The sequence below is a fragment of the Dryas octopetala genome, chromosome 5, assembly GCF_963921425.1.
Source record: "Dryas octopetala chromosome 5, drDryOcto1.1, whole genome shotgun sequence".
Taxonomy (NCBI): Eukaryota; Viridiplantae; Streptophyta; class Magnoliopsida; order Rosales; family Rosaceae; genus Dryas; species Dryas octopetala.
Window position 1 is genome coordinate 19,553,986 of NC_141370.1, and position 17,589 is coordinate 19,571,574.

At 35.5% G+C, this 17,589-nt stretch overlaps 3 protein-coding genes across 3 annotated transcripts; 1 reads left to right on the forward strand and 2 right to left on the reverse strand.

Moving 5' to 3' along the window:
* Nucleotides 1-2,357: 2,357 nt before the first annotated feature.
* Nucleotides 2,358-3,303, reverse strand: LOC147285384 (F-box protein At5g41720-like). The gene is made up of 2 exons (XM_086245791.1): nucleotides 2,773-3,303; nucleotides 2,358-2,681 (listed from the first exon to the last, which is right to left on the reverse strand). Exons 1-2 carry the CDS (start codon nucleotides 3,295-3,297, stop codon nucleotides 2,358-2,360), a joined length of 849 nt encoding a protein of 282 aa, XP_086101917.1. The 5' UTR covers nucleotides 3,298-3,303.
* A 4,644-nt stretch (nucleotides 3,304-7,947) lies between these two features.
* On the forward strand, nucleotides 7,948-11,300 carry LOC147285385 (2-oxoglutarate (2OG) and Fe(II)-dependent oxygenase superfamily protein). The gene is made up of 11 exons (XM_086243396.1): nucleotides 7,948-8,229; nucleotides 8,335-8,530; nucleotides 8,635-8,733; nucleotides 8,906-8,957; nucleotides 9,331-9,452; nucleotides 9,539-9,639; nucleotides 9,752-9,810; nucleotides 10,001-10,057; nucleotides 10,249-10,294; nucleotides 10,586-10,665; nucleotides 10,944-11,300. Exons 1-11 carry the CDS (start codon nucleotides 8,110-8,112, stop codon nucleotides 11,032-11,034), a joined length of 1,023 nt encoding a protein of 340 aa, XP_086099522.1. The 5' UTR covers nucleotides 7,948-8,109; the 3' UTR covers nucleotides 11,035-11,300.
* Nucleotides 11,301-12,120: 820 nt separating this feature from the next.
* LOC147285386 (NADP-dependent malic enzyme) lies at nucleotides 12,121-17,179 on the reverse strand. Its single transcript, XM_086243028.1, has 19 exons — nucleotides 16,712-17,179; nucleotides 16,081-16,201; nucleotides 15,722-15,796; nucleotides 15,351-15,502; nucleotides 15,169-15,274; nucleotides 14,998-15,063; nucleotides 14,697-14,792; nucleotides 14,526-14,597; nucleotides 14,341-14,424; nucleotides 14,157-14,255; nucleotides 13,972-14,019; nucleotides 13,779-13,832; nucleotides 13,603-13,701; nucleotides 13,422-13,511; nucleotides 13,221-13,298; nucleotides 13,001-13,075; nucleotides 12,800-12,890; nucleotides 12,492-12,620; nucleotides 12,121-12,398 (listed from the first exon to the last, which is right to left on the reverse strand). The coding sequence occupies exons 1-19, from the start codon at nucleotides 16,861-16,863 to the stop codon at nucleotides 12,310-12,312; spliced, it is 1,776 nt and encodes a 591-aa protein (XP_086099154.1). The 5' UTR covers nucleotides 16,864-17,179; the 3' UTR covers nucleotides 12,121-12,309.
* Between the last annotated feature and the right edge of the window lie 410 nt (nucleotides 17,180-17,589).

The following is a 17,589-nucleotide window of genomic DNA, read 5'->3' on the forward strand; positions in this document are numbered from 1 at the left end:
TAACATGATAACTGAATGTATTTATGTATTCAGACTCTTTGAAAAGTCAACTAGTACCTAAATCAAAATCTAATTATATTTTGGTAGTTAAACTAAAACTTTATTAAACTTTAGTAGTTATAATGAAAGGACCTAAATATATACCCAAAAAAATAAAATAATTATCAAAATTTAGTTATATATGCTTATATAATACTATTATATTAGTGATACGATAAATATTAAACTATTAATATCTTAAATAGCTATAAGAAAATATAATTGTATAATGTTATCATATTAATATTATAAAAAGTGTGAGTTAATATATAGAGTCATTCTCTAATAAAATAAATATTATTATTTTTAGGAAAATAAGAATCTCATCTTTAAGTAAGTAATGCATATATATATATCTACTCATATTTATCGGTATATTTACATACTAAATTAATAGGATATGTACTAATACATATTATTAAACTAATTATATTAGTATAAATTATTACTAATATTAATAGTATTGCAATTAATACTAATAATATACTAAACTACTAATACTATTCGTACAAATATATTCATCAAACATTATATTTTATGTATTATATTTGATTAAATTTTAATTTATATTGGTATATAATAATTAGTATTATTATAATTAAACAAAAAATAGACCGAAGATATACTAAAGTAAACAAAAAATAAACCGAAATAAATTGAAAATGAACCAAAAGTATCTGATACTAAAATTACCAAAATTAAACCAAAAATTGAAGTTTACCAAAAAATACCAAAATAAAAAAATTACCAAATTTTTTTATTTGATTTTGGTTTTGGTTTGATAAGTGCCGATATCGATCCAAACCGACACATAGACAGCCTTATTACCATTGGGCACTGGGAAGTGACAACTCACTAAAGGGAAAATAGGCCAATTGACCCGTATGGGCCACGTGACACCCAAGCCTGATATCTGGATACCCAGTCCCCAAATTTTTGGACAGAAGTTTCCAAGTTTGTCCTTGTTTGGTAAAGGGCTAACTACATATATCACCCCTAAACTATTTGTACTTGACATTGTGTCGGCCAAACTAAATTTTTAGACATTTTACCCTCAAATTTAATTTCGTTCAACATTTTACTCCACAACCGTTAAAAATAAACTTCTTAGCTAGTTTTGCAGGCATAACACAATGTTGGCACAATATAGCATTTTGTTTGGGGGTATTTTTGTCTTCTTACTTTCAGATTCAATTGACGATTAATATAAAGATACTCTTAGACAAAATGTCACGTGATGCCAACATAGTAAATTAGTACCACATGTGCAAAACTAAAAGAAACATTGATTTTTAAACGTTAATAGGGTAAAATATTTAACGGAATTGAATTTAGGAAATAAAGTGTAAAAATTTTAATATGGAAGGAAAGCAAGTGTTAAATATGGCATAATTTAAAGGTAGTATATATGGATAACTAAGAAAATAAATTGTACAGAAACTATAAATGATTGTTTACAGTTAAATATGAAAAAATGCTACATAGTTTATATATCTAAGAAATAACAAAGAAAAGTAATAATAAACAAGAAAAAAATAAAATAAAAAGTGGGAGGAAATTACAGATTTAGTCCAGTTATTTTATACCTAGTTCAATTTTGGTCCACAATCTTTTTTAAGTTCTGTTTTGGTCCACTAAATGTTCCACTTGTTCAGTAAAGGTCCATATTTGTTTTCTCAAATTTGGCATGCTTTTTATCCTATCAAATCTCACCCAAATTCAGCGAACATATACTTGTTTTAAAGCTATGTATTTCTTTTTTACAACCATATAAAAATCATTCAAATTGGAGTTCTAAAACTTAAGATAATTGACCCCAAAGTAGGGTACCCGAAACTGCCAATTTTTCAAACTTCACCTAATCTCAATTCTTTTAGATTATAATACTCCAAATTTGTTTTTATGACTAAGAAATGATGAAATATAACTTATAGTTCAATTATAATTGAAGAAAACACAACCCAAAGGATTTAAAGTCACAAATCTGGACCTTTACTGAACAAATGAAACAATTAGTGGACCAAAACAGAACTTAAAAAAGATTATGAACCAAAATTGAACTAGGTATAAAATAAGTGGACCAAATCTGTAATTTTCTCTAAAAAGTGGGATTCGCTATATTCTGAATAAGTAGGTGTCTATAGTGACGCTTAGTAAAACTTCCAAGTTTAGATTTTGTTTTCAAATATAATGAGACATTCCTCCTCAAAGCAGCACCCTCCGAATTCGATTGTAATAGGAAAATTTGATGCGGCTGATTCACTAAGCGAGTTATCTTGGAATTGTTATCTTTGAAGTTATAAAATATTACTTCATAGCTAGGGTCCCTTCATCAGTATAACATCACTGTTGCAAAGGGCTGCAGGAGAAGGGTACGGCTTTTCATTAAGAGCTCTGATACTCAATTTTTGTCTTTTCCTCCATATTTTATTCTTATAATCTTCTATAACCCACAGATCAATGAACTCATATCCTTTGTTGCGGATAATCAAACCAAGCTTACCTTGATACTCCATCAGCTCAATATACTCAATATATCCTACTGTGTTTGGTAACCCAAATATTTCCCAATTAACATTCTTTGTCCGCATAAAAAGAAAATATTTGGTTATCTGTGAGAAGCCAATGGAGCCCACCACATGCTGACACAGCAGGTTTCTTGGTTAAGTAAACACAGTAAGGCAAACATACATCTTTCAATTGCTTCCATGCCCAAGAGTTTGAATCAAATACCTCGCATCTAAGATTGTTGTACGGTTGGGACTTGTAGGTGAAGCATAGAGACTTGGGTCTTGAAAACCGAACAATCCTGTACCTCAAACTTGGTTTGGATTTCAGCACAAGTATGGCAGTGGCCTCAGTAGAGTACCTTGTCTTTGGGTTTGGTATCTCTGTCCACTGTTTAGTGGTTGGCTTGCATACTAGGTAGCGAGGAATCTTCCAATTTTTGTTGCTCACACAAACAAGCATGCCTTGATGGCCAGCTTCAATCTTAACAGCTGGAAAGGGCAAAAAACTGAGTGAAAGTTTACAAGAAGAATCCGAATCATTGTCATTGTTAGGAACGATGGGCACAAACGTCGATAAATATCCGTTGGGTATCTTGCTCTGCACGAAGAAGCCGGATACCACGTTGGTTCTTTCAACAAATTGTTTAAAGAAGTTTGAGTCGTAGGTGGTGTGGTTCCACTCCTTTGAAACGAGTCTGCAGCGGCCTAGAGTTTCGAGGGATGTTCTTGTTAGGATCTCGAAACACATATCGGATGGAAGAGATGGCAAAGAAGCCATTGGAAAAAAAAAAGAAATAATAAAGACAGGTGATCGATGGTGGCCGGGTACTAATGGAGTGTACATTAGAGACATTAGAGACATCAGACAGATCGAGTTCTAATCCTTTTATGATCGAATTGCATGCCTTTCTTTTCATGCAAGGAATCAGGTTCATTTAGACAGAGTTCTAATCCTTTTAGGAATTGCATTTCTTTTCATGCAAGCATTAATTAGGTTAATGTGAACTTGCCTTTCTTTTGTGCTTCTATTTTTCTTTTTTGTTAATTTGTTATTTTGAATGTAAACATGGGACGAAAGAAATCTGCTTGAACTACTCTCGAGGTAGGATTGGGAAATTAATGACAGGATGTGAGAGAATAATGTGTTTCCTGTTGGTTCTAGAAGAAAATTTGTTACCAGATGGGACTCATGGAGCTAGCTTGACTAATTTGGGTGCCAGTTAATCAGTCGACCCAAACAAAAAACATATGATGCATGGAACCAAGACAAGAGGTTGAGGACCTTGAGGTCTACCTTCCTCAAAACTCAACTCGTTAATTAACATCGTTATATGATTTATACACTAAATTTCATGATTTTTTTCATTGTAATGATCATATCCCATTGAGCATTGAATATTGAATATTGAATATGGGGTTGCATAATTTGCTATGGCTATCTGACTCATAAAATACCATTATATAAACTTACAATATTAGAAACCCAAGATCTTCACCTGATGAGGTCATGCATGGTATGATCAAGGACCTCCAATCTGAATGCGGGGGTTGCTAATGTCATTATGAGACTGCACCTGTAAGCAAGAGAGAGAGGGTCCGAGGGAGATGGGTGGCGGCAGGCGGAGAGGGGTCACCAAAAAGAGAGGACAGGGGTCGATCGGGGTGAGTTTTTTCTTTTTTTAAATTTTGTAATTAAAATTATTAGGGGTATAGCGAGCATTAAGGAAGTGCATATAGAATTTCCCATTGCTTTTTTTGGACATCTGTCTGGCTGGCCTCAAGAAAGATATTAACATTTTTATAGCCAAGAATGGATGTCCATCAAATTAAAGATAAAACTAGAATGACTAAAAAATAGATGAAATTAATTAGATTGTCTTTCCATCTAATGCACACCATGTAAATGAGGAAGATGAGATTTTGTCATAACTCAGTATCATGTCATTAATTTGTAGAGTGTATTTATTACACTTGACAACAGGCTTCAAGCCTTGATGGAGTCAGCAAAGTTGTTTAAACCTTTTCAGCCTTGAGACAGCTCATCACATTGTAGCAAATTTTCTTTATCACTTTCTCCAACACCCCAAACTGCAGGCTTCTCAAACAGATATGCATGCCTCATCAAATCCATTCCAGCTTCAGAAAAGAAAAAGAAGTCTCTGAAATCAGAAAACAAGTCCTACCTGCAGTTTCAGTAGGCTACAACTCGCCATGTAAATCAGAGGTCTAAGTTGATATTTTCACCCAAATCCTCGCCTGCTACTACACTTAAAACATCCTCAATTGATGCATGCGGAAACAGTTAAAAGCATTAACACTCGATTAAGGCTCACCAAAAGAGGGGAAAAAAACTAGATTATGTTCATTCCCGATTCACAAGGAAAGAAAACTGTTAGACCAGCATAGAAAAGATGAAACCTCACTTTGTTTCTAGGGGGCTTGACCAATATTTCTAGTGTTCATATTTTGGGTCATTGACGCAGCGTAACACGCAATTAAGAAATATTAGGGAAAACCAGCGTTAATCCCTAAGAAATAATCTGGAATCCACCAGAGAAATGAGAGAAATCTCAAGGTTTTTTCTGGCGGTCGAGTTGTTGCATGAACCGTTCTGCCATTTGTTCTACATCAGTCATCCAAATTGTCGGCAATCCCATACGAAAAATGAGCATCCCCACGTGCCATCAACTCGGGGGCAACATAATGAGCTTCTCAATCAGGTAGGAGTGTGAAGTTTTTATCTTCAAGATTTCAAATTTTGATGAACTAAAACTATAAATCTACTAGAATGGGCAAAGGAATGGCCTTGGGGTTGGAAAAAATATTTCTGCCGATGAGAAACAGCAAACTTGCAAGTCATTTTATATTCCTCTGCTTCTAGCCAATTCTCTTACAGTGTGTTTGGATGCAGAAAAAAAACTTAGGATTCAAAAAAAAGTCAGTATTTCACGCGTAGAAAATTAAAAGTTCCGTATTTGGCCAAATTAATAGGAAAATTCACAAATTACGAAGAAAATATTTGTGAAATTTACAGAGCTGAAATCCTGAGTTTAAATTCCAACAAAATAGTCGTCATTTTACAATTCTTATGCAAACATGAATTCTCTTTTCCAAGTGGGAATAAATTTTGGAATTCTAAAAAAACAAAATTACTCATAAAAACAAGCGGGAATTATTTTTCCTTCCCGCCCAAGAAACAAACGTAGGTACATAGGTGCTTCTCTACATCTCAAAGCAACCCGGTCCTTACAAAAATATAAGCAGAACTACAAAAACCCAACCAGATCAGTCACCATGGTGCTATGCTGAAGAGATTTGCTGGTTTGTTTCCCTTCTCACGTATGTTAATTTTATTTCACTACAAATACTCATGAGTTTTTTTTTCTCTGATTTATAATATGATTTGATGGTTAATCTATGAATTTTTTCTGCGTGAATTGAGACATAGGTTTATAAAAGATTGCAAATAAAATTTATAGGTAGAGGAATAATTATATATATATATATGTTAGCCCACAATCTAATCACGACTTACGATGGTCAGTGAATATATATATATATATGCTATGACATGGGTATGTTCAAGTTCTGTGAACATATTAATCAATATGTGTGTGAGTATATATACCCACCCATATTAATTAATATGGGTATATATATATATATTACGACATGAGTCTGTGAGTGTATATATATATATATATATATGTGTGTGTGTGTGTGTTACGACATGGGTTTAACGACTTTTTCAGCTATAATGGCATGAAACAAGCTCATATCAATCAATATTAGCCATGAAGCATCCCTAAAACTGGGAACTCTAGCTCCTGCAATTATTTAATTTTTTTTTTACCACTGCACTATTTAAATTTTTAAATAACATCCGTTACTCAAACAATGAAATTTGTAATTTTTGTCATTTTCTAAATTCTACATACATATATCCAAACAATAAAAAATGCAATTAATTAAAATTTAATGATGAAATTTTAAATTTCATCATTTATGAATTTCTATGAAAACTAAAATTACTTCATCCAAATACAATCTTAGTTGACTTGGAAGGCTTGATCGGAAAATTGAATTTCCTTTGCCAGATAGGCGACAGAAGAGACTTGTTTTTTTCTTTTTCTTTTTTGGGCCAAAGAAGAGACTTGTTTTTCAAGTAAGCAATATGCATATATTCAATGTCCCATAAAGCCATAAGTAATTTATTGTTAGGAAAATATTATTTGTAAGCTTTGAGCCTTTGAGGTAGCCCTTATTTATCATGGATTTGATCACCAATATTGTCTTTTTTTTTTATCAATATAGAATGTGAACATATTAGAAAGAATTAATAGGACAATGACAAATAAGCTTTGAGGGCCAATATATTCCCATCACTTGGTCAAATGGTGAATATTATCATATCCTTTCCCTTTTCAGCAAGTAACGTTGAATATTCATCATCTTATTAATAAACGGATGGCCAAGATTAGAAGTTTGGTATAAACGGGCAGGGAAAAACCAGGTAGAGGATCCTGGTCCCAATAAACAAACTTAGAGAGACTAAATCTTGTATGGTTCATGTGAGTCCCACCTCATGTGATAGATGCCGCCATTGTAATGGGCATGCCCCATTGAAGACTAACTCAACTTAGAGATGAATAGATGATCAAATTGATATGACAGATGGAATGACAATATATACATTATATATATTTTGACAACAAGTAGATAGGCCAAATTCATGCCTCTATAGATGACGGCCCCTAATCCAAAAGGACAGCTTCCATTCCCATTTTGGCCCAAAGGGAAAATAGGCCAACCAACCCATATGGGCCACGTGGCACCCGAGCCTGATATCTGGAATTCTGGATACCCAGTCCCCTAATTTGTGGACAGAAGTTTCCAGGTTTGTCCTTGTTTGTTAAAGGACTAACTACATATATCACCCCTAAACTATGCTATACTTGACATTGTGTCTGACAAACTAAATTTTTAGACATTTTACTCTCAAACTTAATTCCGATGAACAATTTACCCTAAAATCATTAAAAATAAACTTCTCAGCCAGTTTTGCAAGCATAACACAATGTTGGCACAACGTGGCTTTTTATTTGAGGGCATTTTTGTCTTCTAATTTTCAGATACTATGTACACTTAATATGAAGATACTCTTAGACAAAATGTTAGGTGATGCCAACATAGTACCACATGTACAAAACTAAAAGGAACATTGATTTTTAAACGTTCTTAGGGTAAAATATTTAACGGAATTGAATTTAGGAAATAAAGTGTAAAAATTTTAATATGGAAGGAAAGCAAATGTTAAATATGGCATAATTTAAAGGTAGTATATATGGATAACTAAGAAAATAAATTGTACAGAAACTATAAATGATTTTATGATTGTTTACAGTTAACATGTGGAAGCAGCGGTGAGGAGGAAGACATAGACATCCCACGTAAACAAACAAACTACGCGTATTTGCATCATATCTTGGTTGGAAAAGGAAAAAGCTTATCCTGCGCGCAGGCTCCATTCTCGATTCCCGGTTGTTCAGTTTCTTGGGCAATGGAGAACCCAATCACCAACGGTGTCAGTGTCACCGAAGCTGCCGCAAGAGTCTCATCCCTCAATTGTATCGATCTCTCAAGCTCCGATATACACCAATCTGTTGTTTTACTCAAACAGGTTCCCACATAAGTTTTTCAACTTTTTTTTTTTTGGTTTAATTTTTTAATTTGATTAGTGGAGAAAACAACTAATTCATACAAATCAATCAAATTCCGGGTTTAGGCGTGTTTGGATTGCGGTTTCTTCTACGTGGTAAATCATGGAATAAGCCAGCAGTTCATGGACGAGGTGTTTGAGCAGAGCAGGAGGTTGTTCAGCTTACCATTGAGTGCAAAAATGAAGCTTTTGAGGAACGAGAAGTACAGGGGATATACCCCTGTTCACGACGAGCTTCTGGACCCTGAAAAACAACTACACGGTTTGTCATATCACTCGGAAACACTCTTGCTGGTTGTTTTTCCATGATTGAAATTCTGGGTCTTTGTTCTTTTTTGTAAAAATTAGTTCTTGTTCGTTGAGTAGGGGATTACAAAGAGGGGTATTATATTGGAGTCGAGGTACCTGAAGATGACCCAAAAGCGCAAAAGCCATTTTATGGGCCTAATGTTTGGCCTGAACCAGGTAACCGAGTCGGTAGAATTGAATGGCTGATTTCTAGCAAAAGTTGGTTTGTTCATACCGGTTTGCGGATCCAGTCACTTTATGCTCTTTTTGTGTTATGGGTCTTTGAGCATCTAGAACTAGAACTAGAAGTGTGTTATTGATCTTTTTATGCTTTTTGTTGTCCTTGTAGATCTGTTGCCTGGGTGGAGGGACACCATGGAGGAGTATCATAGACAAGCACTGTAAGTTGCACACTAATACTAGACAAAAACCTATGTTTCATTGGATGGGAATACTTGTATATATGTGCCCACAAGCATGTGATTCAACGTTTCTCCCACGTGAGAAATTACTGTTTTTCCCTGCTTAAATTCCATATCTTCAGCCAACTTTGGAGTTTTGTTCAACAGTACCTAATTGCAATGAGGATATCCTTTTTGTTAGTTAGAAGGTTGTTAAACTTATGGTCAGTCCAAATGTCTCTCAAGGCTTTTCCAAACTTTTTATGATCATTTACCACCTTTCCTTTAGATTACTTCTTTCTAGAATGAATGATTTATATACACTGGGTTGAAAGGTAGAGGGTATCAACTTTTTTCCTGTACATCATTTCAGGGAGGTGGCTAAAGCAGTTTCTAGGCTCATAGCCCTTGCTCTTGATCTTGACATTCATTTCTTTGATAAACCAGAAATGCTTGGTGAACCCATGGCAACATTGCGCCTACTACGCTATGAAGGTCAAATTTCAATCAAAAGCATTGGAGCCTTATTATGAATGCTACAATTAATTTAACTAACTAAATGGTGTTCACTTTTAATACAGGTCAAATATCTGATCCATTGAGTGGAATTTTTGGAGCTGGAGCTCACACTGACTTTGGTCATATTACCCTCTTGGCAACAGATGATGTCTTAGGCCTCCAGGTAAGAAGGCTGCTGTGAACTTCAGCTATGTGACCGTTATTAAGAAGGCTGGTATAGCTGTAGTACCTTTGCATAATTAGTTTGTTATTCCAATATCCATATCTCTTTGCAGATATGCAAGGATAAGGATGTTCAACCTCAAGTATGGGAATATGTACCACCAATAAAAGGGTTAGTCATTCTACCAATGATAATTAAAGTGGCTTAAGTCACTTGCTGGTAACTTGTTTTGAAGCTTTCACTATATAGAAGAGTGAAAAATAACAGATGCCACCATAAAATAACTTTAATGACAGATATAATGCAAAGACACCTTTTTTAATTCAGAGTGGTAACATTATCTTGCTGTTTACCTTTTCAGAGCATTTATAGTGAATCTTGGTGACTTGCTAGAACGCTGGAGCAACTGTATTTTCAAGTACTGTACATCTCTCTTAGTTGTAACAACACTCCAAACTGCATTTATTTATTCATAGATGATAAATGCTGGCAAAATTCAGGAGCTGTGCAATTCATTTGGCTCTTTAAATCATATGTGCATTTTCCTTTTGGAATTCTTGGATCCTTCTATTGTATGACACGCTTATGTGCTTTGTTTTTTATGCTCAGGTCCACATTGCATAGAGTTGTAGGGAACGGTCAAGAGAGATACTCTGTATGGCCCCTTTTCTTCTTTTGAACCCTTTTCTTTTCCTTTTCCTGTTGAGTGGTGTACAAGGTTATATCATTTTTCAGCATTTAGATGATGCGTGAATGAAATGTCTAAGGTTCTGTTGTTCATTATTTCCATTATCTGATTCAAATGGTATACCTTCAATTTGACTTATTTTATCTGTGCCTTAACTTGTTCATTGGCTCAATTCCTTTCTTTTTCCAATTACAGCACATTCTTTTCTTTCTAATGGAACTTGGTATATCTCATTTCTTTTATAATTTTTTTGGGCAGATTGCATACTTTGTAGAACCTAGTCATGATTGTCTTGTTGAGTGCCTGCCTACCTGCAAATCAGAAAAAAACCCTCCCAAGTAAGCTCTCATTTCTGATGAAAACGGTTGACAATAGTTATATGATAGTTGATCTATATTTGAGGCCTATTGGCCTTAGCGGTACACGGAACAGTAAGGGGCCTCGGTTGAATGAATACTCATGGGCCAATTACACCATTTGACTATGTTCATAAGATATGCATCATCGACAATGTATGTGGCCAGAAGAGTGGCAGTTTTAAAAGTAGAATCATAAGCATTTGAAATGATATTTCTTACTACTGTTAATTGCATTTCTACATTTGTCTACTTTCCAGGTTTCCTCCAATCTTTTGTCACACTTACATGAGTCAGCGGTACAAGGATACTCATGCTGATCTGAGAATCTACAAGGAACATGAAAAATAAGTTTGTCACAGTTTCTGCAATCGGAGATGAATACCCTTCTAAGATATAGCTAGTATAAGTTTTCAGATGGTTCCACAATTGTTGTACTTGATAATGAGTTGCATCAGTTTTCAAGATGGCTCCCACTCACACTTGTAGTCCGCTGACACAGGACTATTGTATCCCCTGTAAATTCATATAATGTTATGGCTTGGCATCCTACCAGCCAAAAAATTTAAACCATTTTTATTGTAGATTCAATACCTACCTGACCTGGTTGAAAATTGTCTCTGAAACTTGATGTCCAATGAAAAACGTATTGTTGTTCTAAAATTAAGTGTACTACCCCTGCATTTTTATAAAATCAAGAATTCTATGTACTGCACCTTTTGTTCTGCATAAAAAAAAAACCGGGAACAACTCTCTCACAAATTCATAATTGTTAACTTGTAAAACAGTTGTGGAGTCCTTTATCCTTGGCCACCAATCTTTTCTCCACGTTCAAACTTCAAAGGACTCTCGTCATTATTTCATTAAAATGGCACTAGGTAATAATTGAACAACGCACTACCTTTAAGGATTAAGGATAACACTTTAGGCTTTAGCTTTACTTGGCCTTTAACCAAATTAGTGTGATAATGGTGGGGGTAGAGTCCCCTCTTTTTCCTTCTTTCTTTCCAATGATGATCGAAAAAGGATTGAAGACGACAAAACAACCCACCACCACCACCACCGCACCACCTTCGTATTTGGGTGCCAGTGCCACCATTTGCTCCAAAAGAGTGGTGTGACAGCGTGCGCATTCCCTTTGAGGCCAACAATAGAGGAGAGAAACGAGAAAATTGACAACTCATAGATTCCAACGTGCATGGATTTTCTAAGACTGTAGGAGTAACCTACACGAAAAGTTCAGATCTTCTGCTTATATTTTATATGCCCGATTTTATGTTTATATCCAAAATTATATCCTAAGTTTCTATGTCTTTCATAGAGACTGAAGTTTTAGGGGGAATTTGAGCATTTTGAGAACTATAACGGAAGCAACAAACAACATAAGCTGTTATTGGAATCAAATTATGCACTGACCACGGCGTGAGAGGTGAGATAGGGGAATAATACAATTAACATATTTATTTGAATTTAAAAAACACAGGGTTTACAAGCATCATGTTCATTAATTTTACAAACACCACCTTCACCAAGTGGCATAACACAACTATGCATCTTCAGAAAACACCATTTTCACGAAGCTTGATAATAAGCTTCTAAGTAAAGCACAACACAACAAAAATGTGTTCAACGGTAGTTTCTATAGAGAGGACTGTACATGCAACTCTCAGCATACTTCACAAGATTCTCAGGGCGAGGGAGCCGTGTGGCCACGCCTACAAAAGCATAAGATGAAAAGATTATAAATGCATGGAACTGATTGACAATTTTTTTTCTGTCAGATTCATATACTGAAAAGACAAACTCACCAAGTTCATATGCCTTAGCTGCTACATTAGCAGCTATTTGGGCAGAAATCTTTCTGATGTCAGAGAATGGTGGATAGATCAGCCCTTTATCGACATTTTCCTTTGAAACTTGCTTCCCCAAGGCTTCCGCTGTTATAAGAGATGCACCAAAAAAAGTTGGAAAATGAAAGTCAGCATTCATGCTCTTATATTACAGTTGATTACAAATTTCAGGATAATTTATCCAGTCATTGGCATTGTATGCAGCAAGAGGAAAAATTCTAAGCTTTTTCAAAGATCATATCATTCAGAATAGGCTGTCTACTTACCGGCTGTGAGAAGCATATCATCATGCACACGGATTGCTCCAGAGATGACCAAACCAAGACCCAATCCAGGGAAAATGTAAGCATTGTTGGACTGAATGAAGAAGGAAAGCACAAAATCTTGGTCATTGATACTCAGCCCATATTTTTCAATTTGGTCTTTATACTACAAGGTTAAACATAAGTTTACATTTGTATAATTACCTGGCCAGGAACAAAAACTTTGCCATTGTACTCAACAGGATCAAATGGACTTCCGCTAGCAAAAATTGCACGACCCTTGGAAATGAGAGCAGGACAAGAAACATGGAAGAAAAGTTGGTTTCACTTGCATAAATGGAGTAACCAAACATTCTTTGCATGGTATCTATTTTCAAAATCAATCCTCAACCAGGTAATGACATAACTGAAGTAAATCTTGTACCTTACTCCAAGTATAAGCTTCTTCAGCAGTACATTCAGACTGTGAAGTTGGGTTGGAAAGAGCCAAAATGAGAGGTTTCTGCATCATTAATTTCTCAATGTCAATAAAACCGATGCAGAAAATTTTGTCCCACATGTATAAGAAGATAGACAGTAAATGGGGGAAAGAAGGAAGGATAGGTACTGCCTCAATCACATGTACCTCATTGAAGGAGGATACTGCCTCAATCACTTCCTTTGTAAATGTCCGTCCAACACCCGATGATCCAATAAGAACTGTTGGTTTAATTGCCTAATGTAGTAGTACAATAAAAAACCAAGAATTAACAAAAAAATTATCCATCATAATTCAAACAAAGAAACATTTATCATATGATTCATACCTTGACAGCATTTAAGAGATCCTTAACAGGTTCATGTTCATGAGCCCAAGGCTTCTTAAAATTCTGAAGGGAATCTTTACGAGAGCTAACAATTAATCCCTGCAAGATAATTCATTCGCTTAATAAAGTATGACAGAGAATAAGAAAAAATAAATCTTGATTGAGCATGTTATCACCTTTGAATCAACAAGCCAGATCTTCTTACGGGTCTCTTCCACAGGAGTTTTTGTCTACAAGAGGCAAACAAAAGTAAATAAATGAAGGAAAATCATAGATCAATCATCTAGTCTGTCACATCTCAGTTGGAGAATTACATTTAACCAGAGATAGCAACATCATGGCATGCATATGATTGTAAGAAGTTAATACCTGTTTTGAGAGCTCAAGAGCTATTAGCTCTGCTATACCCGTCCCAGCCTAAAATCATGAAGCACCAAGAGTAGGATGAGAAATATATTTTAAGGTTAGACCATTCTTAATTCTCCCTAATAAGGGACATGCTAAGCCACCAATACGAAGTAGTGAAGAAAGATATCGATGAACGAAAGTCTTACTTCCCCAGCACCAAGGAACAAAATCCTATGGTCAGCCAGTCTACCACCTATCAACTTTAGTGCTGCCACAATCCCTGCAAGAACTACAGCTGCTGTCCCCTGCAACAAGGAAACAATAGTTCAGGGGAAAAAAGTAATTATACAAGCACTAAAGTGCAAGCTCCATCTGTAATCTACTTTGTACCTGTATGTCATCATTGAACACAAGATGAGTTGTCCCATATTTTGCCAGCAGCTCGAAAGCATTGTGGTTTGCAAAATCTTCAAACTGTACATTTCAATCCAAATGGACTAGACAACCTCAGAAATACATGAAAAAATTTATACTCCAGAAATCCTATGAATTTATGATGTAATACGAGATGTTACCTGTACAAGAACTTTCTCCCCATAGTTCTGCTTGACAGCACTCATGAACTCATGTAAAAGGTCAGCATACTCCTGCAGGTAATGTCAAAACTGTCTCATCATTGAGGTGAACTATAAGATTCACAGATTTTGCACCTAAACTACAGTAAGGTACAGGAGAAGCTATAAAACCTTCCCAGTTGCCCTCTTTTGTCTGAGCCCAATGTAGAACTCATCCTTCAGCAACTGCTCATTATTTGTCCCAACATCAATGGTTATAGGCAAACACTGTAGAAGAAAGTCCAAGGGATTTTTAATTAAAATGAAATAAATATTCTATGATATCCAACTAGAGTTAACATTTCAATCTTTCCTTGATTCGCAATGCAGTCACTTCATGTTACAATTTACAAAGAAAGGTAGGACTTGTGGTCTTGAAGCAAGTATATTGTGTGAACACAATTGAGTAATTAGTAAATAGGAAAAAGCTTACTGCTGAGGGACGAACTCCTCCAAGTGCCGTATATAAAGCCAACTTTCCTACTGGAATTCCCATCCCCTGAAACATGCTCAACAGTGCCATGTGAGGGCAAGTTTCTTTCCAGTTTTATGGTTATTTTACCAAATATCTATAATTTAAAGAAAACTATTCCATACACCTTACCTGACAACCTAGGTCGCCAAGTCCCAATATACGCTCACCATCAGTCACCACAATAACTTGAATACTCCTCTCAGGCCAGTTCTTCAATACCTCGAGAATTTTACCCCTGTAAAGTCAAGGACTTTTTCATGTTATCAGATCTTTATGCTGTGAAACATCAAGGTGCAAACAGATAGTCATACTTCTCTTTCAAACTTATGTAAAGACCCTGAGGGCGCCTGAAGATGCTTCCATATTTCTGGCAAGCCTCACCAACAGTTGGAGTGTAGACAACTGGGAGCAATTCCTCAACATTATCAATGAGAAGTTTGTAGAACAGCCTCTCATTCCTCTCCTGTTAACCAAAACAAATTGAATGAGTAGAACAATTAAATCAGCAAAATGTAAAGAGTAAAACAAGTCCATGTTTCCATTTAACACATTACATAAATGCATCCTTTTCTATTTGCATAACACATTTGAAACAGTATCAATCACATGGAGTCCAAGACCAACTGCAAAAACCATAACAGCAACTGTAAATGAAATTGATAATTGGTAAAAGAAAAACTACCTGGAGTTCCGTCAGGGCCATATATTTCTGCAGTGGGACTTGATATTGTCGGATATTGTTTATCAACTTCTTCTCCTGGTTAATAAATTTGGGGAAAAAGACCGACAAGAAGTCAACAGTGTTATCAATGACTATACAAAAGAGCTATACCATGTTGGACTACCATGTATGTCAAGCTAACACACAAATTCACATGCAAGTTAACAGATAACTTTATTGGGAGAATGGGAATGATAGGTTTAGTACCTCTCCAAATCAAAAATTCAAAACTCTTATTATACTATGTTAGACTACTTAAAAGTTTAAGTTTCTAGTGAAAACCAAGCTAAGTGGTATCACTAAATTACTAATGCAGGAACCTGAAGTTGTTGAGACGAAGTTGCTGGAGGCAGAAGACCACGCAAGTAATGGGCGTCCCTCTCATGCTCGGTAAATGCAAGCCCTTTGTTGTACTGGGGATCTCTCAGCAAGGTATACCCACTGCATAAAAAATTCACAACCCACCAAAAAATTAAAAGAAAAACAATAAAAAGTTAAACTTTCCAATAACATTTGTACAGACATTCCTATTTCCTGTTACTCATATATCAGAGGAAGTGATTTTTGTACGTGATCCAGATCAAAATTCATCAAAATTCATCAAATTTGAACAAATATAACTATATAAGGTTATGCAGCCTCGCACTTTATTTCTTTCCCAAAATGGAAAAATGGTAAAAACAAAAAAACAAAATCGAAATTGTAAACTTTCTCAATTCTCATAGACTAAAAAGGAAGTTCCAGAATTCAGATATCAGGACTACTTCACAAAGTATCAGATAATTAAATTAACATTAAGGCTAAGCTTTTGGTGGGTCCCGTAACAGATTAACTGAAACTCCATCAGTGATCAGACACACTAATGGATGCTTTAAGCCAAAAAAACAAAAACAAAAATTATGAAAGAACAAGGTAATTAAAGAGATGATGATGAAAAAGACAAGTGGTGACCTGGCAACGGAGAAAGTCCAGGGGGTGACGAGCTGGTCCTCGGTAGCAGTATCCTCACCGTAGATGTCCTCAACACCACCACCGACGGTGGATTTGGGGTCCATGTCAAGCACAGAAGCCCCGTCCCTCATCTCCTTGAGTGTGCTCTCCATTCTCACCTTAACTCGCTACTACTACACAGAAACAGTGACCCTTTGAGCTCAAACCCACTAATACTCTGTCTTTGACTTGTGAGAGAAGAAGAAACACTTGCAAAGCTCTGTGTTTGCTGTGTTGATCTCTTTGCAGCCTCTTCTTATCAACAAATCAGCGACACTTGTACAGCAAAGCATCAATCAATCAAAACAAAGACTTTTTTTTATCTCTCTCTGTCTTTTCTTTTTTTACAGAGAGTCAAATGGGAAAGTTGAATTAAAACATATCAAGATAGAAAAGATAAAGGTAGAGTCATTTTCGATTTAACCATCTTCTTTAATTATTCAGAGAAAGATTAAAATGAAAAAGAAAGAGAGAGAAAGAGAAATTTAAAGTGAAACTTTTTTCCATAACTTATAAGTGAATGATCAAAGCATGAGACTGATGATGGACAGATGGACTGATGGTTGAGCGGGTTCTGTTGAGAGATATCATTACGCAAAATTATCGAGAATAGATTATACGAGATAGTGAGACGCAGACAGACAGAGAGAGACTTGGCTTTGTCTCTGTTCGTCGGTAGAGAGAAACAGAGTAAGAGGGCGAAACAGAGACTGTGACTTTGTGAGAGTTTGGATTTGATTTGATTTTTAATTTTGTTTGATTCGTAGTTTGGATAATGGGATTATACAAGATGTCCAATTGTGGGCTCACAGATGTCTGAAATGTCAGAGCTGTCTGTC

What these genes read in the sequence shown, in the direction of transcription:
- LOC147285384 (XM_086245791.1), bottom strand. Translation starts at nt 3,297, where the DNA reads ATGTGTTTCGAGATCCTAACAAGAACATCCCTCGAAACTCTAGGCCGC. An exon ending in ACAACAATCTTAGATGCGAG is followed by an intron (nt 2,682 to 2,772) that starts GTATTTGATTCA and finishes CTGCTGTGTCAG; the next exon opens with CATGTGGTGGGCTCCATTGG.
- LOC147285386 (XM_086243028.1), bottom strand. Translation starts at nt 16,863, where the DNA reads ATGGAGAGCACACTCAAGGAGATGAGGGACGGGGCTTCTGTGCTTGAC. An exon ending in TTGGCGACCTAGGTTGTCAG is followed by an intron (nt 15,064 to 15,168) that starts GTAAGGTGTATG and finishes AGCATGTTTCAG; the next exon opens with GGGATGGGAATTCCAGTAGG. An exon ending in AAGCTTATACTTGGAGTAAG is followed by an intron (nt 13,076 to 13,220) that starts GTACAAGATTTA and finishes CTCATTTCCAAG; the next exon opens with GGTCGTGCAATTTTTGCTAG.
- LOC147285385 (XM_086243396.1), top strand. Translation starts at nt 8,110, where the DNA reads ATGGAGAACCCAATCACCAACGGTGTCAGTGTCACCGAAGCTGCCGCA. An exon ending in GAGTATCATAGACAAGCACT is followed by an intron (nt 8,958 to 9,330) that starts GTAAGTTGCACA and finishes ACATCATTTCAG; the next exon opens with GGAGGTGGCTAAAGCAGTTT. An exon ending in ACGGTCAAGAGAGATACTCT is followed by an intron (nt 10,295 to 10,585) that starts GTATGGCCCCTT and finishes TTTTTTGGGCAG; the next exon opens with ATTGCATACTTTGTAGAACC.